Source organism: Gobius niger (genome assembly GCF_951799975.1).
Source record: "Gobius niger genome assembly, contig: SCAFFOLD_116, whole genome shotgun sequence".
Taxonomy (NCBI): domain Eukaryota; kingdom Metazoa; phylum Chordata; class Actinopteri; order Gobiiformes; family Gobiidae; genus Gobius; species Gobius niger.
In genome coordinates this window covers 21,966-46,014 of record NW_027639253.1, presented here as the reverse complement: position 1 = coordinate 46,014, position 24,049 = coordinate 21,966, and the positions used below count along the sequence as shown (strand labels likewise).

Below are 24,049 nucleotides of genomic sequence, written 5' to 3'. Positions count from 1 at the left end.
ACCAGAAACTGACCAGACCCTGACCAGACCCTGACCAGACACTGACCAGAAACTGACCAGACCCTGACCAGACCCTGACCAGACCCCGACCAGACCCTGACCAGAAACTGACCAGACTCTGACCAGACACTGACCAGACACTGACCAGACCCTGACCAGACACTGATCAGACCCTGACCAGACACTGACCAGACTCTGACCAGACACTGACCAGACCCTGACCAGACCCTGACCAGAAACTGACCAGACCCTGACCAGACCCTGTCCTCGCTGGTTCTCGATGAGGTTCTTTCTCACAGGACTTGTCCCAGACGGAGGAGGAGAAGCTGCGCCGGAAGCTGAACGAACTGGCGGGAACCCTGAGTGACCGGAACCTCTCCTCGGACGACGAGAAGAAGACGAGCGCGAAAACCCCGAGAGCGAAGAGCGGCCGAGCCAAAGAGCCCAAAGAGCCCAAAGAGCCCAAAGAGCCCAAAGAGCCGGGCGCAGACATCGCTCTGAGCTCCTCCAGCGACGAGGCGCCCAGCGAAGCCCAGAAGGTAAAGCAGGACGTTCAGAACTTCAGTCTCCTTCACGTTCTCCAGGCAGGACTGTGATTCTCCATGAAGATCAAACATGCTGCATCATCTACAGTAGCATTTCCACACACTTCACCCCAGGCCCTCGCTCTCTCCATGGGGTTCTGGTTCAGGTGGACTTTAAGGTCCTCTTGTTCATGTTTAAGGCCATTGATGGTCTGGCCCTGGTCCACCTTTCTACCGGAAAACAGTAGATGGATGGATGGTTGGATGATGGATGGTGGATGGATGGGGATGGATGGAAGGATAGATAGATAGATAGATAGATAGATAGATAGATAGATAGATAGATAGATAGATAGATAGATAGATAGATAGATAGATAGATAGATAGATAGATAGATAGATAGATAGATAGATAGATAGATAGATAGATAGATAGATAGATAGATAGATAGATAGATAGATAGATAGATAGGTTGGTAGAAGCTCCAGCACGAGATGAGCTCCATCAGAGTTTCAGAGTAGGGCTGTGCAATTAATCGAAATTCGATTACGATTTCGATTACAACAGTAAACGATTACAAAATTAGCATAATCGCAAAAAATCGATTATATTTTTTTTTTTCATTTTTTTTTTTTAATGTTTTTTTTTATTATATATTTTTTTTAATTTTTTTTTTTTTCAAATTTTTAATTTTGGGATTTTTGTCACTTTTTTGCTGGATTTTTGTCACTTTTTTGCTGGATTTTTGTCACTTTTTTGCTGGATTTTTGTCTTTTTTCTGCTGGATTTTTGTCACTTTTTTGCTGGATTTTTGTCACTTTTTTGTCACTTTTTTGCTGGATTTTTGTCTTTTTTTTATGGATTTTTGTCACTTTTTTGATGGATTTTTGTCTTTTTTTCTGCTGGATTTTTGTCTTTTTTTTGCTGGATTTTTGTCACTTTTTTGTCACTTTTCTGCTGGATTTCTGTCTTTTTTTATGGATTTTTGTCACTTTTTTGCTGGATTTTTGTCACTTTTTTTGTCACTTTTTTGCTGGATTTTTGTCTTTTTTAATGGATTTTTGTCACTTTTTTGATGGATTTTTGTCACTTTTTTGATGGATTTTTGTCTTTTTTCTGCTGGATTTTTGTCACTTTTCTGCTGGATTTTTGTCTTTTTTTTATGGATTTTTGTCACTTATTTGCTGGATTTTTGTCACTTTTTTTGTCACTTTTTTGATGGATTTTTGTCTTTTTTATGGATTTTTGTCACTTTTTTGCTGGATTTTTGTCACTTTTTTTGTCACTTTTCTGCTGGATTTTTGTCTTTTTTTATGGATTTTTGTCACTTTTTTGATGGATTTTTGTCACTTTTTTTGTCACTTTTTTGCTGGATTTTTGTCTTTTTTATGGATTTTTGTCACTTTTTTGATGGATTTTTGTCTTTTTTTCTGCTGGATTCTTGTCTTTTTTTTGCTGGATTTTTGTCACTTTTTTTTGTCACTTTTCTGCTGGATTTCTGTCTTTTTTTATGGATTTTTGTCACTTTTTTGCTGGATTTTTGTCTTTTTTCTGCTGGATTTTTGTCACTTTTTTGCTGGATTTTTGTCACTTTTTTGTCACTTTTTTGCTGGATTTTTGTCTTTTTTTTATGGATTTTTGTCACTTTTTTGATGGATTTTTGTCTTTTTTTCTGCTGGATTTTTGTCTTTTTTTTGCTGGATTTTTGTCACTTTTTTGTCACTTTTCTGCTGGATTTCTGTCTTTTTTTATGGATTTTTGTCACTTTTTTGCTGGATTTTTGTCACTTTTTTTGTCACTTTTTTGCTGGATTTTTGTCTTTTTTAATGGATTTTTGTCACTTTTTTGATGGATTTTTGTCACTTTTTTGATGGATTTTTGTCTTTTTTCTGCTGGATTTTTGTCACTTTTCTGCTGGATTTTTGTCTTTTTTTTATGGATTTTTGTCACTTATTTGCTGGATTTTTGTCACTTTTTTTGTCACTTTTTTGATGGATTTTTGTCTTTTTTATGGATTTTTGTCACTTTTTTGCTGGATTTTTGTCACTTTTTTTGTCACTTTTCTGCTGGATTTTTGTCTTTTTTTATGGATTTTTGTCACTTTTTTGATGGATTTTTGTCACTTTTTTTGTCACTTTTTTGCTGGATTTTTGTCTTTTTTATGGATTTTTGTCACTTTTTTGATGGATTTTTGTCTTTTTTTCTGCTGGATTCTTGTCTTTTTTTTGCTGGATTTTTGTCACTTTTTTTTGTCACTTTTCTGCTGGATTTCTGTCTTTTTTTATGGATTTTTGTCACTTTTTTGCTGGATTTTTGTCACTTTTTTTTGGATTTTTGTCACTTTTTTTGTCACTTTTTTGCTGGATTTTTGTCTTTTTTTATGGATTTTTGTCACTTTTTTGATGGATTTTTGTCACTTTTTTTTGGATTTTTGTCACTTTTTTTGTCACTTTTTTGCTGGATTTTTGTCTTTTTTTATGGATTTTTGTCACTTTTTTGATGGATTTTTGTCACTTTTTTGATGTTTTTTTTAAAGGCAACAAATAATCGTTTGAATAATCGTGATTTCAATTATGACAAAAATAATCGTGATTATTATTTTTTCAATAATCGAGCAGCCCTATTTCAGAGCTTCGTAAACAAGGACTTATGAAAACCTCATCTGGAGAAAACGGCCCTAAAGTTTAGTCTCTTCGTCTGCACATGTTTCTCCCGTCTTTAGCCGCCTCTGTCTCCCACACAGGAAATGACCATATTTGGATTACAGCGTCATCTCCGTCACAGCCTTTCCTGCTACACGTGGATACCAAACATGTCAGTATTTGTGATGAATGAGCGCGGGAAAGACCAGGGAGCGACACAGACATGTTGGAGTCACTTCCTGGATACAAACGCCAGAGAATAAACATCGGAAAGAGAGAGCTTGGGCTGTTTTATTCTCCGTGGGGGGCGTGGCTGAAGGTGTCCGTTGGGGGCGTGGCTAACGGTGTCCTGTGCTCCGCAGAAATCGAGCGCGGCCGCCCTCTGTGACCTCACCTCTGAGGTTTTGAGAACCATCAACGCCACAGAGACGGCCATGGTTCAGCTGGGTCTGACCGAGCCCCTCCCCCCGGGCCACAGCCACGCCCCCAATGGCTCTGACCCCGCCTCTGACCACGCCTTTAGGGAGCTGGAGGAACACGTAAGAACCACAAAACAAACACAGCGGCCGACGGTGAAGCAGCAGTGACCAGGGTGGGCAGAGTTCCTTTAAAGTTACAGCTGTTTGTGATTGTAAAGTGACCAGTGTGGGCAGAGTTCCTTTAAGGCTACAGCTGTTTGTGATTGTAAAGTGACCAGTGTGGGCAGAGTTCCTTTAAAGTTACAGCTGTTTGTGATTGTAAAGTGACCAGTGTGGGCAGAGTTCCTTTAAAGTTACAGCTGTATGTGATTGTAAAGTGACCAGTGTGGGCAGAGTTCCTTTAAAGTTACAGCTGTATGTGATTGTAAAGTGACGTAATAAAAAGAGCTGCGACACGTGGGCGGGGCAACATTGTACAAAACTTCTAACTCTAACTATTTTGGGGACGATGATCATATATATAACTGTCAGAAATGTGCAGCAGCGTCTGGATTTACATGACTTTGTCAAATAGATCCAGAACAAACAGCAAAAGGACAGAAAAAAAAAACACTTCACCCTATTTTTAGGCCCGAGCGGCCTGCCGTCGCAAGGGCCTATTGTAATCGCAATCACAGCGCAGTGCGCGCAGCGCACTGAACCTAAGTGCGCGGAGCGCACAAAAACAGCGCGAAGCGCTGTCCCCATGTCAACCGTAAACTCACCATGTAAAACAGTGACAGCCCACACCGAAGGTGTGGGGCCTTTATACTTATTATTGCATTAAAATGAATGGGGGTATATAGTGTGAATGGGGGTATATAGTGGATGACGAGCGCGAAGCGCTCGTCATCCACCCAGGAACCCCACGGATGCGTGCGGATTGTTGAAAGCTTTCCAAAAATGTATAATATGATATCGTCGCGAAAGCGACGATATTGTTTTTCTCGGAAATATTATTAGGCCCGAGCGGCCTGCCGTCGCAAGGGCCTATTGTAATCGCAATCACAGCGCAGTGCGCGCAGCGCACTGAACCCAAGTGCGCGGAGCGCACAAAAACAGCGCGAAGCGCTGTCCCCATGTCAACCGTAAACTCACCGTGTAAAACAGTGACAGCCCACACCAAAGGTGTGGGGCCTTTATACTTATTATTGCATTAAAATGAATGGGGGTATATAGTGTGAATGGGGGTATATAGTGGATGACGAGCGCGAAGCGCTCGTCATCCACCCAGGAACCCCACGGATGCGTGTGGATCGTTGAAAGCTTTCCAAAAATGTATAATATGATGTCGTCGCGAAAGCGACGATATTGTTTTTGTAAAAAATGTTATTATTATTCTTTCTTTCTTCTTCTTCTGCTCTTTGAGCAGGAATTTGACCCCCTGAACATTGTCGAAAACTCACCAAACTTTGCCCAAAATTCAGGTCCGGTGAAAAATTTATTTAAATGTGTGTTTCATATCGGGGAAAAAAAAAATGGCGCGACAGCGCCACCTACAAAAATCAAAATACATTGCGCCAATGGGGGAGGGGCCGAAGTAAACTTTGTCGTAGAGCGACGAGATTCGGTCCAGACATTCGTCATGTGACGACAAAAAAAAAATATTATTGTGGCCACGCCCCCTGACAAACCGGAAGTCCGCCATTTTGACAGGAAGTCCTGAGAATGCTGAGTCAGCGTTTTCGCTGATGTCGCATTTTAACGAACTCCTCCTAGGGCGTTTCACCAAATGAGCTCAAAATCGCTCCAGCTCATCTCCAGATGTGGGGCATCAAAAGTTATCCACATTTTTTGGCTAAGTTTTATGGTTCGTTTGCGGCGAAGCCGCAATCTTTCCGAAGTATTTTGCGATTCATCAAAAACTAAAAATCGCTCCCATTCGCACAAACAAACTCCGATTAAAAATCGGAAATATACATTTTGTTGACCTTTCACCCCTGGACGCAACAAATGTGGAAAAAGTGCCATTGGGCGCGATAGCGCCCCCTCCAGGTGCAGAAGAAAAAATGCATTATGGGAAAAAAATTAGTTTGTCGGAAATGGATGAAATTCGGTACAAAAATAGTTGATGGCGTCCCGATCCAAAAAGCCAATGAGACCCATATCGTATTTTGTACGGTGTTGCCATGGTGACCCCCGAGGCCCCCCATGTTATCCAATGGGGCTGACACATACATCTCACATTATACAACATTACAGCGCGTTAGCGCCCCCTGTCAGGAGCTTGTGGACAGTGGTCATGGAAATACGGCCCGTTAGGGTCGTCTGATGCCACTTGTGAAATTAAAAAGATTACGGGCGCGCTAGCGCCCTCTGCAGGCTTGAGCCATTGCTTACATGGAGAGGCTAAAAATGTAGCTCTGAAGTTTACTGACAAAGATTAATGGCACATCAGGGCAATAAAATGCAGTGTGGCGCCCTTGGTACGGTTACATAGACGCGGCAATAGAGGCGCTAAAGGAGGCACGGCCCGCGAGGGCCGTTCGATGCCGCTTGCGGCTTTAATTATTCTTTCTTTCTTTCTTCTTCTTCTTCTTTCCGTCTTCTTCTGCTCTTTGAGCAGGAATTTGACCCCCTGAACATAGTCGAAAACTCACCAAACTTTGCCCAAAATTCAGGTCCGGCGAAAAATTTATTAAAATGTGTGTTTCATATTGGGGAAAAAAAAAATGGCGCGACAGCGCCACCTACAAAAGTCAAAATACATTACGCCAATGGGGGAGGGGCCGACGTAAACTTTGTCGTAGAGCAACGAGATTCGGTACAGATATTCGTCATGTGACGACAAAAAAAAAATATCATTGTGGCCACGCCCCCTGACAAACCGGAAGTCCACCATTTTGACAGGAAGCCTGGAGAATGCTGAGTCAGCGTTTTCGCTGACATCGCATTTTAACGAACTCCTCCTAGGGCGTTTGACCAAATGAGCTCAAAATCGCTCCAGCTCATTTCGAGATGTGGGGCATCAAAAGTTATCCAAATTTTTTGGCTAACTTTTACGGTTTGTGTGCGGCGAAGCCGCAATCTTTACGAAGTATTTTGCAATTCATCAAAAACTGACAATCGCTCCCATTCGCACAAACAAACTCCGATTAAAAATCGGAAATATACATTTTATTGACCTTTCACCCCTGGACACAACAAATGTGAAAAAGTGACATTGGGCGCGATAGCGCCCCCTCCAGGTGCAGACGAAAAAATGCATTGTGGGAAAAAAATTAGTTTGTCGGAAATGGATGAAATTCGGTACAAAAATAGTTGATGGCGTCCCGATCCAAAAAGCCAATGAGACCCATATCGTATTTTGTACGGTGTTGCCATGGTGACGCCCGGGGCCCCCCATGTTATCTAATGGGGCTAACACATGAATCTCACATTATACAACATTACAGCGCGTTAGCGCCCTCTGTCAGGAGCTTGTGGACAGTGGTCATGGAAGTACGGCCCGTTAGGGCCGTCTGATGCTACTTGTTAAATTAAAAAGATTACGGGCGCGCTAGCGCCCTCTGCAGGCTGGAGCCATTATTCACATGGAGAGGCTAAAAATGTTGTTTTGATGTTTACTGACAACGATTAATGGCACATCAGGGAAATCAAATGCAGTGTGGCGCCCTTGGGTGGGTTGTGGCACGGATAGATAGAGGCGCTAAAGGAGGCACGGCCCGCGAGGGCCGTTCGATGCCGCTTGCGGCTTTAATTTGTATTATGTTTTCCCCTTTTATTGCTTCATTTTCACCCTATTTTTCCAATTTTTTAATCCCAGTTTTTGCCCCATTTTTAAGCTATTTTTCACCTAATTTTGCCAATTTTTAACCCGATTTTTCCCACTATTTTTTTTCCACTATTTTTACTTATTTTTCCCCATTTTCCCTAAATATTTGGCCAATTTTTTAACGATTTATTCCCATTTTTTGCCCCATTTTACCCACTGTTTTCCCAAAATCCAATTTCTCACTTATTTTTATCCTATTTTTTCCCATTTTTTCTTAAATTTTTGGCCCAATTTTTTTTTTTCACATTGTTTTCTCAATCTTTCCCATTTTTTTCAGAAATGTTGCCTCATTTTTAAGCTATTTTTCACGTAATTTTTCAAATTTTTAACCTGATTTTTCTCACTATTTTTTCTCCACTGTCACACATTTTTCCCCATTTTCCCTAAATATTTGGCCAATTTTTTAAAGATTTTTTCCCAATTTTTGCCCCATTTCAAATTGGATTTCCCAAATCCAATTTCTCACTTATTTTTATCCTATTTTTTGGCCCAATTATTATTTTTTCTTCACATTGTTTTCTCAATCTTCCCCATTTTTTAAGCCATTTTTCACTCAATTTTGCCAATTTTTGACCTGATTTTTCCCCATGTTTTTCCCCCGCTGTCACACATTTTTACCCTATTTTTATCTTATTTTTCCCCATTTTCCCTAAATATTTGGCCCATTTTTTTAAGATTATTTTCTTAATTTTTGACCCATTTTCCCCACTGTTTTCCCAAAATCCCATTTCTCACTTATTTTTTTTCTCATTTTTTCTTAAATGTTTGGCCCAATAATTTTTTGTTTTCTCCATCTTTCCCATTTTTTAAGTTTCCTATTTTTCCATTTTTTTATCACAGTTTTTGCCCCATTTTACTGATTGTTTTCCCAATCTTCCCCATTTTTTTTTCAGAAATGTTGCCCAATTTTTAAAGCTATTTTTCACCTAATTTTGCCCATTTTTAACCTATTTAACCTATTTAAACTATTTTTTCTCCACTATTTTTACCCTATTTTTATCTTATTTTTCCCGTTTTTCCCCCCATTTTCGCTAAATATTTGGCCCATTTTTTAAAGATTATTTTCCCAATTTTTGCCCCATTTTTCCAATTTTTTCTTAAATTTTTGGCCCAATTATTTATTTTTTTCACATTGTTTTCCCAATCCTCCCCTTTGTTGCCCCATTTGGAGCTATTTTTTTCCTAATTTTGCCCATTTTTAACCCAATTTTTCACACAATTTTTTCTCCACTATTTTTATCCTATTTTTCCCGTTTTTTCTTACATTTTTGGCCCAATTATTTTTTTTCACATTGTTTTCTCAATCTTTCCCATTTTTTTCCGTTTCCCATTATTCCTTTCTTCCCCTCTCATTTCTTGACACTGTCGATGAACTCGATGTTGTAAATCAACAGATACTGAACAGCGATTTCGATCTGATCTTGTCGATGGGCGAGTGCGACCACAGTTCAAAACCTTCTCCAGCACTTCCCAAAGATTCTCTGTGGGGTTAAATCTTTTTCGATTCGGGCCAGTTTCCCCAAAGTGTAACCGTTCACTACAGACATGTTTGGCCTCCACATGACGCACGGAATCCCCCTGACAACACCCATCCGGTTATCTCACATGCTCAGTTCATTCATGGATGTATTTATTATCTTAGGGCATTAAGAGGAGATTAAATTTGATAAAACAGGGATTTGATCTGCATTCCTCTGAAAATAATGGCATCCCTTCATGTTCTTAGGAGTAAATGTGTTTGTGTTCGGCCTCACAGATTGATCCTCGTGTCCAATTGAACGTTTAAAAATCTAATTTCCCTCATCAGTTTTATGGAAGTCACACATTATGACCCGTGATTAAAACATAAATCGTTTGTAATACGAGAGAAAAACAACCAAAACATAAGAATAATAATGTCACAATGTGTAGATGAAGTCAGCCCCCCCTGTGTGAAGTCGGCCCCCCCTGTGTGAAGTCGGCCCCCCCCCCTGTGTGAAGTCGGCCCCTCATAGTTACTGTTCATGTCAATAATGTTCAGCTGCAGTGCGCCCTCTGCTGGCAAAGACAGACACAGGACGGTGTTTAGCTCATGTTTTACAGTTGTATCGTTGGGATTATTTTGTGTATTTTAGTGTTGACGTGTAGCTTAGTTTACATGTACGATTGTTTGGGTTATTTTATTAGATTAAAACTGTTTTACTCCTTTCATTGTATTTTGTAGGACGGATACACACGTCCTTGTGCTGCTATCTTAGTGAGGACACTCATAGACATGATGTATTACCCAGACCCAAACCTTAACCCTAAAGCCACATCCTGACCCTCAAACAGTCCTTCAACACTGCAAAAAGTCCCCGACTAAAAACAAGGAAAACAATCTTAAAATAAGACGTTTTGTCTTGTTTTAAGGAAAACATTCTGCCAATGGGGTCAGGGTTTTTTTCTTGCTAAGAATTCTTATTTCCAGAATATTTTTCTTATAATAAAACAAGAAAGAAACACTAAATTTAAGCAAATAAACAGCTAGAATTAAGCAAAATGTCTCAGAAAATGGAATAATTTAAGTGAAACATTCTTATTTAGTGAAAAATTGTGGATATTTTACTTAAATGTTGCTTGATTTAAGTAAAATGCACTAAGTAACGTGTTTACCTTAATAAATCCTCCCCGTCGTCCCTGTGGGGGTGATACAAGTGTTTATGGGATGAGTGGAGGGTCTTTCATCGCCCCCTGGTGTCTCTGGACAGAAAACCATGTTTGCAACTTGACTGCCACCGGTCCGGAGAAAGCAATACACACTAATGGAATCACGAAGAAGAAGCTAACATGCTAACGGGCAAAGCTAACTGCGGCTAACGTCACTTTAAACAGTATTTACAGCCAAGTTTGAGTGAAAAAAAAGTATTTCCATTGTATAATTGGATGCACAGATGAAAGACCCTCCAATCATCCCATAAACACTTGTATTACCCCCACAGGGACGACGGAGAGGATTTATTGTCATTTTTTTTCTGGATTTTTATCATTTTTTTTGCTGGATTTTTGTCACTTTTTTGCTGGATTTTAATCATTTTTTGCTGGATTGTTGTCAGTTTTTGGCTGGATTTTTGTCCTTTTTTGCTGGATTTTTGTCTTTTTTTTGCTGGATTTTTGTCACTTTTTTTGCTGGATTTTTGTCACTTTTTTTGCTGGATTTTTGTCATTTTTTTGCTGGATTTTTGTCACTTTTTTGCTGAATTTTTATCATTTTTTTGCTGGATTTTTGTCATTTTTTTGCTGGATTTTTGTCACTTTTTTGCTGGATTTTTTGTCATCAAAATTTGACGCTTATCACAGTAAGCGTCAAATTTTCATTTTTATTTCATTTGTTGTGGTCCTTGCCGTCCAATGGGAGCCTCGATCGTCACACACGTGTTTACAAAGTATAGTTCTCTTGCAAAAAAAAGTACAGTCTGAACACGAACTGCACCAAACGCTTCTGATCCAGAACAAACAAGCGGAGCAAAGGACTTTTCTGGTCTGAATACATTAGTGAGGACACTCATAGACATAATGTATTACCCAGACCCGAACCTTAACCCTAAAGCCACATCTTGACCCTCAAACAGTCCCTTAAATAAGTGAGGAGCACCCGAAATGTCCTCACTCTGTTGGTTAAACCTCACACTGGTCCTCACACTGTCGTAAGCACAAGAACAAGGGTGTGTGTCTTTGGTTTCCACTCGTCTGGATAAAGACACAACTCGTTTAAGTTGAAAGTGACGTCATTGTTTGAACATCAGGTCTACGTGACGGCCGGCCAGTCCTTCGACCTGGAGAGCAAACTGCGGCGTCTGGAGCAGAGCGCCAAGAACCGCTTCGGGGGGACCACGGACTCGGACCTGTCGGACCTGGAGGACGTGGTGGCCCTGACGGCGGCGCGGGTGCAGAGCGCCGAGAGCGAGGTGTCCGACATCGAGACCAAGCTGGCGGCTCTGGGCGGCGGCTCCAAGAAGAAGGTGAGGGACACAGCGGGGGTTCAAGCTGTGAAGGGGTCAAAGGTCATGAAGTCTGATTCTGTCTCTGTTCTTCAGGCCTCGGGGTCTCAGAGGAAGAAGAGCAGCCAGGACTTCACCTCCACCAGTAAGGACGTCCACACCTCCACTTGTTTCATTTCATGTGGTTTTAATCTCCTGTAAAGACTCTTGTTTTAAAGCCAAACTGGAGAACGTGCAGTCGGTGAAGGCGGGGGTTAAGAGGTTAAATAATAAACTGCCACCTGAACATGTTTTCTCCTGTTCTTCAAATTCTCCAAATCTAAAAGCTTCTTCAAAATAGCCACAAAAAAACGAGAAGAAAATGAGGATGTAAATTGACAAAAGTGACAAAAATCCAGCAAAAAAAAAGACAAAAATCCAGCAAAAAAATGACAAAAATCCAGCAAAAAAAATGACAAAAATCCAGTAAAAAAATGACAAAAATCCAGCAAAAAAGTGACAAAAAATCTGCAAAAAAGTGACAAAAAATCTGCAAAAAAAATGACAAAAATCCAGTAAAAAAATGACAAAAATCCAGTAAAAAAATGACAAAAATCCAGCAAAAAAAATGACAAAAATCCAGTAAAAAAATGACAAAAATCCAGCAAAAAAGTGACAAAAAATCTGCAAAAAAGTGACAAAAATCCAGTAAAAAAATGACAAAAATCCAGTAAAAAAAATGACAAAAATCCAGTAAAAAAAATGACAAAAATCCAGTAAAAAAAAATGACAAAAATCCAGCAAAAAAAGACAAAAATCCAGCAAAAAAAAGACAAAAATCCAGCAAAAAAAAGATAAAAATCCAGCAAAAAAAGACAAAAATCCAGCAAAAAAAGACAAAAATCCAGCTAAAAAAAGACAAAAATCCAGCTAAAAAATGATAAAAATCCAGCAAAAAAAAGACAAAAATCCAGCTAAAAAATGGGAAAAAATCCAGCAAAAAAAATGACAAAAATCCAGCAAAAAATGACAAAAATCCAGCAAAAAAAAGACAAAAATCCAGCAAAAAAAGACAAAAATCCAGCGAAAAAATGACAAAAATCCAGCAAAAAAATGGGAAAAAATCCAGCAAAAAAAAGACAAAAATCCAGCAAAAAATGACAAAAATCCAGCAAAAAAAAGACAAAAATCCAGCAAAAAAAGACAAAAATCCAGCGAAAAAATGACAAAAATCCAGCAAAAAAAAAGACTAAAATCCAGCAAAAAATAGGCAAAAATCCAGCAAAAAAAAAGACAAAAATCCAGCAAATAAAATGACCCATTTTCTCCAGTTTGGCTTAACCCCAAAAACTTGATAAAAAAAAAATGACCAAAAAATGAAAAAATTTGACAAAAAATGACAGAAAAGTTACATAAATGAGTTGAATACCCAACAAAAAAATGATGGAAAAAAATGTGATGACGTGAGGAAAAAGATCCTCTCAGTTCAGGCGGGAGTTCAGAGTTAACATTAGTCTGCAGTTTCAGTGCAGTGGGGAGGCTCCACAGTGTCGCCTCTAAAGGAGAAGCTCCACCGTCTACAGTCCCCCTAACTGAGGCTCTGGTGGTGGAACCAGTTTCTTAAAAGACTCTTCCAGACTCTAACCAGCTCCTGTCCACCAGAGGGCCCCCTACCCACATGGGGCCCCTCGGTCCCTGTGCTACACCCCTGACCTCGGCTGCCACATAATCTGAGCCTGACGCGTCTCCAGCTTCGTCTTCTGAAAATGATGAAAATAGTCACGACTGCCTTTCAGTCTGTCTAAAACCTCAGTCTCATTTCAGGCTCCTGTAGTTGACCTCTGACCCTCCGCCTTCACCCAGCGCTTTCTCCAGTCTGACTTTACCCAAATCTAAAAACGTCTCGAAAAGAGCGTCAGAAACGAGACGTAAATGACACAGCAGGCCTTAGCTTTCAAATGCGGCGTCGCTCTGGCCTATCGGCTCCGAGCTGCAGTCGAGAAGCTTCCAGGTTCGGGTAAAGCTGAACTGGAGGTTAAAGCGAGTTTAGTCCGACCAAAGCAGCTCCTGAAACAAACCTTTTCCTCCTGCTCCCCTTTGCTGCGCAGCTGTGTGAGTTTGACCTGTGTTTGTCTTTTCCAGAGGGATCTCAGTGGAAGGGCGTTTACTGAGGACGACCTTCATCCCACGTCAAGAAGAACTCCAGAGTTAAAGCTAAAGCTAATGCTAAAGCTAATGCTAAAGCTAAACTCCTGCTAATAACACAGATAATGTTCTAAAAGCCTCACCTTTACTGCCTCTGCCACAGTTAGGAAATAAACTTTATTCTGGGGCCTCAGTCGATGTTTTAATGTCAAAGATTCAAAACAATAAAACGCAGAAACGATTCTTTGTGGTGAAATTTATTCCTTTTTATTGAAAGTATAAATGATGGAAACACTGAACAAAACAAACATCTGAAACTGAGGAATAAGAAACAATTTCTTTGGGTTTAATTGTGTTGCCTTCGCTGTCATGTTCCGGGCATTTGGACACAAGGTGACACCAGGGGGCGCTCTTCCAACCTCCTCAGTGTAAATGTGAGCTGAGTTTCTTCAGAGTGAGACTTTAGGTCAGACATGAGTGACAGTAACATGAGGCTAAACACAGTGAGCTCTTTGTTTGCAGTAAAAAGTCTGAGGCCTCATTGCTCTGAAGAAGGAAGTCATGGAGCTTCTGCTTTAGACAGAACTTCAGACTCTGCTGCAGGTAAGAGTCATATCATATTCTGAAACTCAAACATGTAGTAAAAACGTAATATATGGAAAATTATTATTACAATTACAAAAAGAAAAATATTTGAAAATCATGGGGGGGGGGCTATGGGTACATTAAAGGAGTCGCAAACTTTACCATCACCGACCACAGGGTTTACAGTCCGAGAATTGAGTAAGTTATTCTAAAGTAACATTTTCTCTGGAATCCATGAAAATAACTTGTGATTATCTCACTCAGGCTATTCTAAACAATGCGTCATTTTTCTTCAATAGCAATAAGGACATTTGACCCAGTGACCTCAAACCACTTTACAATATTAAAGTGCTAAGTGGCCCATAAGGAATCCCAATATTTAACCTCTTAACTCCCGCCTGAAACAAGAGGAGCTTTTTCCTCACGTCAGATTTTTTTTCCATCTTTTTTTTCTTTGGGTGTTCAACTCATTTTTGTAACTTTTTTGTCATTTTTTCATCAATTTTTTGTCATTTTTTTGTCACATTTCCATCATTGTTTTCGTCTCAGTTTTGTTGCTATTTTCACACCTTTTTTTCCAGAAGCTTTTGGATTGGGGTAAAGCCAAACTGGAGAACATGTGCTCGGTTCAGGTGGGGGGTAAGGGGTTAAGGTGGGCCTGGTCGTTGGGCCAGACACTGCCCCCTCCTGGCCTCCAGTGTGTGTGCACTGAGTGACTGGATCTAAACTGTAAAGTGCTTTGAGTGTCAGACTAATGTAGGTGGAAAAGTGCTTTATAAATTGAGACCATTTACAACATCCTTCCGTGCTACACGTGGATACCAAACCTGTATTTGTGAGTGAATAATCGCGGGAAAGACCAGGGAGCGACACGGACGTGATGGAGTCACTTCAGGATAAAACTCAAAACGTCAGAGAATAAACATCGGACAGAGAGTTTGGACAGAGTTAAAACACATGAACCACAGTGTGAAGGTTTTCATCTGAGCCTCACGCCTCCAACTCATTATTCATCTTTAATCCTGTCTCTACATTACTTTTAGACGTTTACTGTAAAGAAAATGTAATATTTTGACTATAACTATAACCAGTGTTCTCCCTCCTCATCCCCAAAACATTTACTCTGAGTGAGTCTCTGTGAAGTTCCATCAGCTCGAAGAACTCAGACAGGACAACGAGCAAACAGGTCGTAGTAAAAACATCTCATGTACAAAGAATAAAAACTTTAAAAGGAGCAAAGATCAAACTTCAGCTCCGTCGTAGAGAAAGTTATGTAAGTAAGTCATTTTCTCTGCAGATTTGAATATTTCGGTTTGTCATGTGTGGGGTCATGTGTGGGGTCATGTGCGGGGCGACCTGCGGCTGCGTAGCCCCTCCCTCCTGGGGGCGGGAGCGGGCGTGGCCTTGGGGGCGGGGCCTGTGTTGGTCTCGGGGCAGAGGTTCCTGAAAAGCTGCCGGACACAGCGAGGTTTGACCGAGAACGCTTTGACTGAGAACGGCTTGACGGCGAGCGGCGTCAGCGGCTGGCGTCTGTACGTGACCTTCGACCTCAGCGCCCGAGCGGGCCGGCGCCGGCGCCGCGGGGCCCCCGAGGGGGCGTGGCTCGGAAACGGGCAGAGCAAGTACAAAACCGAAGTCTGGCGCTGCAGCGGAGTCAGCACCGAGCTGTACTTCTCAGGGAACGCGCCCGACGCCAGCGGCTCGGGGGGAGGGGCCTCTGTGGGTGTGGCCTCTGTGGGTGTGGCCTCTGGGAGTGTGGCCTCTGTGGGTGTGGCCTCTGGGAGTGGGGCCCCTGTGGGCGCCGTGACGGTCGGAGGCGACACACACACAGTCTGAGTGGCTCTGCTCAGCTTCACCACCTGCAGGAAACACAGAGGAGTCGCTCGTAACGCTTTCCTCTTCCTGTCTCTCGATCAAAATGGCGGCTCCTGACCTGACACCGGGCCGCCAGACGGAACCCGGGCCTCCTCCTCCGCCTCCTCTTCTCCTCCTCCACCTCCTCCTCTTCCTCGTGGTCGAACAGCGGCAGCAGATCGGGCGTCGTCTTCGTCTTGTAGCCGCGGAAACCAAACCTGTCACACAGAGTCGTTACAGACCCAGCACAGGGCGCCCTCTGCTGGCACAAAGGGGGATGGACAGTCTGTTATCGGGGCTCGTTCATGTTTCTTTAACCTCTTAACCCCCGCCTGAACCGAGAGGATCTTTTTCCTCACGTCATCACATTTGTTTTCCATCATTTGTTTGTTGGTTCAACTCATTTTTGTAAGTTTTTGTTATTTGGTATCATATTTTTGTCATTTTTTCGTCAATTTTTCGTCATATTTTTGCGTAATTTTTTTCTTCAATTTTTTATCATTTTTTTGTAATTTTTTGTAATTTTTCTGTCACATTTTTCTAACATTTTTGCCACTTTTTCTTCAATTTGTGTCACTTTTTTGTCACATTTTTGTAATTTTTTCGTCAATTTTGTTTTTATCACATTTTTGTCACATTTTTTATTAATTCGTTTTCATTTTTTATCAGATTTTGGTCATTTTTTAGTCACATTTTTTTTCTTTTTTTTTCAGTTTTTTGGTCACATTTTTGTCATTTTTTCGTCCATTTTTTGTCAATTTCTTGTGACATTTTTGTGACATTTTTGCCACTTTTTCATCAATTTTTCATCACTTTTTTGTCAATGATTTATCACTTTTTATCACATTTTTGTCACATTTTTTGAATTTTTTTTTGTCCATTTTTTGCAATTTTTTGTCGAATATTTATCAAATTTTCTCGTCCATTTTTTTTTTATTTCTTGTGACATTTTTTTGACATTTCTGCCACTTTTTGTCAATGTTTTCGTCACTTTTTTCTCACATTTCCATCATTGTTTTCGTCTCAGTTTTGTTGCTTTTTCTCACCTTTTTCCAGAAGCTTTTGGATTGGGGTAAAGTCAAACTGGAGAAAATGCTCTCGGTTCAGGTGCGAGTTAAGGGGTTAAAGTTTTAACACCACTTTGAGATGTTTCTGGAGACTGGAAGGTTTCAGAGAATCAGGGGAAAATATAATTGAGAGATATCGATTTGAACCTTTTGCTGCAGATCACTAGTGCATGGCAAGTGTTCAGTCGTTTTATGTTTTTATTGGGGAAAATATACATTTATTCATAAAAATGTGATGAAATCTAAATATTGGACAAAGCCAGGTTTAAATTTAAGTTTCATTATGTGATTAGTTACAAAGATCAATCTTTGTTGGAAGATTTATCTAGCTTCTGTTCCTTTTTGTTCATGTATTAAAAAAAGAATAAACCACTCATGAGTGAACCTCTTCTTTTATCCTCAGCGACTCACAGAGCGACACAGCTGGAAGTCACAGGGCGGTGCTTAACCTCTTACCACCCGCCTGAACCAAATGCATTCTGTCCTCTTTGGCTGTTATATAGGCCTGTGTAACAGCTCATTTGAAAGCTAAGACCCACAAAACTGATCTTTTTCCTCGCGTTGTTGCTGAGTTGTGTCACCTTTTGTATGTTTTTTTTCTTTCTCTTTTTTTGTTCATTTTTGTCACATTTTTGTTGAATTTTTGTCACATTTTTGTTAAATTTTTGTTGAATTTTTATTGAATTTTTGTTGAATTTTTGTCACATTTTTGTCTCATTTTTGTCTCATTTTGTCACATTTTTGTTAAATTTTTGTTGAATTTTTGTTGAATTTTTGTCACATTTTTGTTAAATTTTTGTTAAATTTTTGTTGAATTTTTGTCACATTTTTGTTGAGTTTTTGTCTCATTTTTGTTGAATTTCTGTCACATTTTTATCAATTTTTAGTTGAATTTTTTGTCTCATTTTTGTCTCATTTTTGTAGAATTTTTGTTGAATTTCTGTCACATTTTTGTCTCATTTTGTCACATTTTTGTTAAAATTTTGTTGAATTTTTGTCACATTTTTGTTGAGTTTTTGTCTCATTTTTGTTGAATTTCCGTCACATTTTTATCAATTTTTAGTTGATTTTTTGTTGATTTTGTTGTTGATTTTTTGTCACATTTTGTTGCGTTTACATCCTTGTTTTCTTCTCATTTTTTTGTGGCTGTTTTGGTGCTTTTTCCCAAGAAGCTTTTTGATTGGGGTAAAGCCAAACTGGAGAAAATGTGCTCGGTTCAGGTGGGAGTTAAGAGGTTAAACCCGGCGCAGGATCTGACCTTTGACCTGTGTGTTAGGTCATAGGTCAGGGGTCGGGGGGGCTGATACAGACCTGGCCAGAGACTCGGAGTCGAAGTAGCAGGTCCGGACCCCGGTCTTGAACTGCTGCACGAGCTTCACCACGCGGGCCTCGTCCTCCCTCTCGATCTGGGTCCAGGACTTGCCCCTGAAGGAGGGCGGGATGAGCTGAGGCGTGGGCAGCACCGTCTCGATGGGACGGTCCAGGAACCCGGTCCTTCCCTCCGGCTCCAGGACCCACTGCAGCTGCTCCGTGTAGTCCTGGTCCACGTCCGTCTGCAGCTGCAGCAGCGTCTCCACGGCAGCCAGGGGGACGTCTGCGCAGACCGGGTCCGTCTGCACAACTCACTGTTACCACAACGTCTGCACAACTCACTATTACCACATCTGCACAACTCACTGTTACCACAGCGTCTGCACAGCTCACTATTACCACAACATCTGCACAACTCACTGTTACCACAACATCTGCACAACTCACTATTACCACAGCGTCTGCACAACTCACTATCATCACATCTGCACAACTCAATATTACCACATCTGCACAGCTCACTATTACCACAACATCTGCACAACTCACTATTACCACAACATCTGCACAACTCACTATTACCACAACGTCTGCACAACTCACTATTACCACATCTGCACAACTCACTACTACCACATCTGCTGCTCGTAATAAGCCACGCCTCAGTGGACCTGTTCAATTTTTGTCGCATTTTTGTCACATTTTTGTTGAATTTTTGTTGAATTTTTGTTGATTTTTTGTTGAATTTTTGTCAAATTTTTGTTAATTTTTTTCACATTTTGTTGAATTTTTGTTGAATTTTTGTTGAATTTTTGTCGCATTTTTGTCGCATTTTTGTCGCATTTTTGTCGATTTTTTGTCGAATTTTTGTTGAATTTTTGCCACATTTTTGTCACATTTTTGTCACATTTTTGGTTTAATTTTTGTCACTTTTTTGTTGAATTTTTGTCGCATTTTTGTTGAATTTTTGTCACTTTTTTGTTGAATTTTTGTAGATTTTTGTCACATTTTTGTCACTTTTTTGTTGAATTTTTGTCGCATTTTTGTTGAATTTTTGTCACATTTTTGTTGAATTTTTGTTGCATTTAAAAAAAAAATGTTGTCACATTTTTGTTTAATTTTTGTTTAATTTTTGTTTAATTTTTGTTTAATTTTTGTCTCATTTTGTCACATTTTTGTTAAATTTTTGTTGAATTTTTGTTGAATTTTTGTGGGCAGCACCGTCTCGATGGGACGGTCCAGGAACCCGGTCCTTCCCTCCGGCTCCAGGACCCACTGCAGCTGCTCCGTGTAGTCCTGGTCCACGTCCGTCTGCAGCTGCAGCAGCGTCTCCACGGCAGCCAGGGGGACGTCTGCGCAGACCGGGTCCGTCTGCACAACTCACTGTTACCACAACGTCTGCACAACTCACTGTTACCACAACGTCTGCACAACTCACTATTACCACAGCGTCTGCACAACTCACTATTACCACAACGTCTGCACAACTCACTATTACCACATCTGCACAACTCACTACTACCACATCTGCTGCTCGTAATAAGCCACGCCTCAGTCGACCTGTTCAATTTTTGTAGAATTTTTGTCACATTTTTGTTGAATTTTTGTTGAATTTTTGTTGATTTTTTGTTGAATTTTTGTCAAATTTTTGTTAATTTTTTTCACATTTTGTTGAATTTTTGTTGAATTTTTGTTGAATTTTTGTCGCATTTTTGTCGCATTTTTGTCGCATTTTTGTCGATTTTTTGTCGAATTTTTGTTGAATTTTTGCCACATTTTTGTCACATTTTTGTCACATTTTTGGTTTAATTTTTGTCACTTTTTTGTTGAATTTTTGTCGCATTTTTGTTGAATTTTTGTCACTTTTTTGTTGAATTTTTGTAGATTTTTGTCACATTTTTGTCACTTTTTTGTTGAATTTTTGTCGCATTTTTGTTGAATTTTTGTCACATTTTTGTTGAATTTTTGTTGCATTTAAAAAAAAAATGTTGTCACATTTTTGTTTAATTTTTGTTTAATTTTTGTTTAATTTTTGTTTAATTTTTGTTTAATTTTTGTTTAATTTTTGTTTAATTTTTGTTTAATTTTTGTCACATTTTTGTTGAATTTTTGTCACATTTTTGTTGAATTTTTGTCACATTTTTGTTGAATTTTTGTTGAATTTTTGTTGAATTTTTGTTGAATTTTTGTTGATTTTTTGTTGATTTTTTGTTGATTTTTTGTTGATTTTTGTCACATTTTTGTCACATTTTTGTCACATTTTTGTCACATTTTTGTCACATTTTTATCACATTTTTGTTGAATTTTTGTTGATTTTTTGTTGAATTTTTGTCAAATTTTTGTTGATTTTTTTCACATTTTGTTGAATTTTTGTTGAATTTTTGTTGAATTTTTGTTGAATTTTTGTTGAATTTTTGCCACATTTTTGTCACATTTTTGTCACATTTTTGGTTTAATTTTTGTCACTTTTTTGTTGAATTTTTGTCGCATTTTTGTTGAATTTTTGTCACATTTTTTTGAATTTTTGTAGATTTTTTGTCACTTTTTGGTTTAATTTTTGTCACTTTTTTGTTGAATTTTTGTCGCATTTTTGTCACATTTTTGTCACTTTTTTGTTGAATTTTTGTCGCATTTTTGTTGAATTTTTGTCACATTTTTGTTGAATTTTTGTCACATTTTTGTTGAATTTTTGTTGAATTTTTGTTGAATTTTTGTTGAATTTTTGTTGATTTTTTGTTGATTTTTTGTTGATTTTTTGTTGATTTTTTGTTGATTTTTGTCACATTTTTGTCACATTTTTGTCACATTTTTGTCACATTTTTGTCACATTTTTATCACATTTTTGTTGAATTTTTGTTGATTTTTTGTTGAATTTTTGTCAAATTTTTGTTGATTTTTTTCACATTTTGTTGAATTTTTGTTGAATTTTTGTTGAATTTTTGTTGAATTTTTGCCACATTTTTGTCACATTTTTGTCACATTTTTGGTTTAATTTTTGTCACTTTTTTGTTGAATTTTTGTCGCATTTTTGTTGAATTTTTGTCACATTTTTTTGAATTTTTGTAGATTTTTTGTCACTTTTTGGTTTAATTTTTGTCACTTTTTTGTTGAATTTTTGTCGCATTTTTGTCACATTTTTGTCACTTTTTTGTTGAATTTTTGTCGCATTTTTGTTGAATTTTTGTCACATTTTTGTTGAATTTTTGTCACATTTTTGTTGAATTTTTGTTGCATTTAAAAAAAAAAATGTTGTCACATTTTTGTTTAATTTTTGTTTAATTTTTGTTTAATTTTTGTTTAATTTTTGTTTAATTTTTGTTTAATTTTTGTCACATTTTTGTCACATTTTTGTTGAATTTTTGTCACATTTTTGTTGAATTTTTGTCACATTTTTGTTGAATTTTTGTTGAATTTTTGTTGAATTTTTGTTGAATTTTTGTTGAATTTTTGTTGATTTTTTGTTGATTTTTTGTTGATTTTTTGTTGATTTTTTGTTGATTTTTGTCACATTTTTTTCACATTTTTGTCACATTTTTATCACATTTTTGTTGAATTTTTGTTGATTTTTTGTTGAATTTTTGTCAAATTTTTGTTGATTTTTTTCACATTTTGTTGAATTTTTGTTGAATTTTTGTTGAATTTTTGTCGCATTTTTGTCGCATTTTTGTCGCATTTTTGTCGAATTTTTGTCGAATTTTTGTTGAATTTTTGCCACATTTTTGTCACATTTTTGTCACATTTTTGGTTTAATTTTTGTCACTTTTTTGTTGAATTTTTGTCGCATTTTTGTTGAATTTTTGTCACATTTTTGTTGAATTTTTGTAGATTTTTTGTCACTTTTTGGTTTAATTTTTGTCACTTTTTTGTTGAATTTTTGTCGCATTTTTGTCACATTTTTGTCACATTTTTGTTTAATTTTTGTCACATTTTTGTCACATTTTTGTCACATTTTTGTTGAATTTTTGTCACATTTTTGTTGAATTTTTGTTGAATTTTTGTTGAATTTTTGTTGAATTTTTGTTGAATTTTTGTTGAATTTTTGTTGAATTTTTGTCACATTTTTGTCACATTTTTGTCACATTTTTGTCACATTTTTGTCACATTTTTGTCACATTTTTGTCACATTTTTGTCACATTTTGGTTGAATTTTTGTCAGTTTTTAGTTGAGTTTTCTGTTCTTTAATAAGCCCCGCCCACTCGCCGAGCCTCACCTCGACGTCCGCGTCCCACTCGGTCTGCGTTTCCATGGAGACGGGGAGACTGAAATGGACGCTGTCGGACCCGTCGTCGCCCCGGCCGTAGCAGTAGCGTCGGATCACCTGGAAACAGAAGTGAAGCTGCTGAATCCGCTCGTGCACAAACATATAAACGACACCAGTGAGTCCTTCCTGTCTCCACTACAGTGAGTGCTCTACATGATGCTCTACATGATGCTCTACATCAGGGGTCGGCAACGTCAGGCCCGGGGGCCAAAACCGGCCCTCCATCACCAAACTCTGGCCCTCGAGATGATTTTGAGAAATATTATGACTCAAATCAGAGATCAAATGCCTGTTAAAGTGCTCTAGAAATGTTAAAAATACTGTCAATTCCTTGAAATGTCTCAGCAGAGCAGCTTTTAAGGCATAATCCTAAAAGAATACTCTAAGAATACTAAGAAATGACTTAAATCTACTTGAATTAAGAGATTAAGTCTAAAGTTTGAGTAGATTTGGTCTGGCCTTAAAGCAGATAAAACCTATTCTTGCCGATGGAACAAGCACGTTTTGTTGAAGTTTTTTCTTAATTCAGATTATTTTGTATAATTTCAAGTGATAAATAAATCATTTTTTCAGAAAAAGTTGATTTGTCTGATTTCCAGTGGGATTTCTATGTGTTCCATTGGCATTGGTGTTTTATCTGATCTTCGATTAGTTCAAACCAACTCAATTTTATTCAAGCGATTTTAAGTAATTGATCTAATTTAACATGAAAATGTTCCCACCGTATATGATGTACAAACATACTACATTATGTAGAAAGTCAATTGCTTCAATCCGGCCCTTGGTCTTTTGACGATGAAGATAACCGGCCCTCCACCGAGCAAACCTGCCTCCCCCTGCTCTACAAGGTGCTCTACATGGTGCTCTACATGGTGCTCTACATGGTGCTCTACAAGGTGCTCTACATGGTGCTCTACATGGTGCTCTACATGGTGCTCTACATGGTGCTCTACATGGTGCTCTACATGGTGCTCTACATGGTGCTCTACATGGTGCTCTACATGCAGACAGTCCTGAGCTCAGGGCTGGACGGGCCATCGGGAGATTCGGGAGCTTTCCCGGTGGGCCGACGTACTTTTGGGCCGGTTGGGCCAATCAGACTGGCCCATAATTAACGGGAAAAGCCATCAGAATCTCTATCTTGACATAGATGCAATTACACAACTCCTCCACTAGGGGGATGTGACGCCTTTTATACCCTGCAGGTGGCGCTTTCTTGAGTCATGGTTCACAGATAATCTGGTATAAAGAGCGAGGGGCCTCTGGGACATAACACTCATGCCCCTCACATTGTGAATATAAGAGGAAATAGTTTATTGTAACTCCCTCCAGGACCCACAGAACCTCAGACCTCTATTTTTTATACATTTCAGACAAATGTTTGCAAAGAAGTGCATGCTGGGAGTTGTCAGGTGACTCGTCGTCAGTGCAGTTTGTAAATCTTCTAGTTTCCATTGAAAGGATTTACAATGATTGGACTTTTTGGG

The 24,049-nt window shown here is 38.8% G+C and overlaps 2 protein-coding genes across 2 annotated transcripts in view; one reads left to right on the top strand and one right to left on the bottom strand.

The window, feature by feature from the left end:
• Nucleotides 1-13,557, top strand: part of mlpha (melanophilin a) — a gene marked incomplete at its 5' end in the record, with an annotated part of 30,028 nt that extends 16,471 nt beyond the window's left edge. Inside the window, 5 exons of the mRNA XM_079583158.1 lie at nucleotides 300-539; nucleotides 3,530-3,706; nucleotides 11,165-11,380; nucleotides 11,456-11,504; nucleotides 13,481-13,557. Of these exons, the coding sequence (XP_079439284.1) occupies nucleotides 300-539; nucleotides 3,530-3,706; nucleotides 11,165-11,380; nucleotides 11,456-11,504; nucleotides 13,481-13,509 (711 nt within the window). The 3' untranslated portion in view covers nucleotides 13,510-13,557. The remainder of the gene's footprint in view (nucleotides 1-299; nucleotides 540-3,529; nucleotides 3,707-11,164; nucleotides 11,381-11,455; nucleotides 11,505-13,480) is intronic.
• Nucleotides 13,558-23,783: 10,226 nt separating this feature from the next.
• The window catches only part of zdbf2 (zinc finger, DBF-type containing 2), a gene marked incomplete at its 3' end in the record, with an annotated part of 10,499 nt that continues 10,233 nt past the window's right edge, over nucleotides 23,784-24,049 (bottom strand). The window contains exon 6 of the mRNA XM_079583159.1: nucleotides 23,784-23,801. Within this exon, the coding sequence (XP_079439285.1) occupies nucleotides 23,784-23,801 (18 nt within the window). The remainder of the gene's footprint in view (nucleotides 23,802-24,049) is intronic.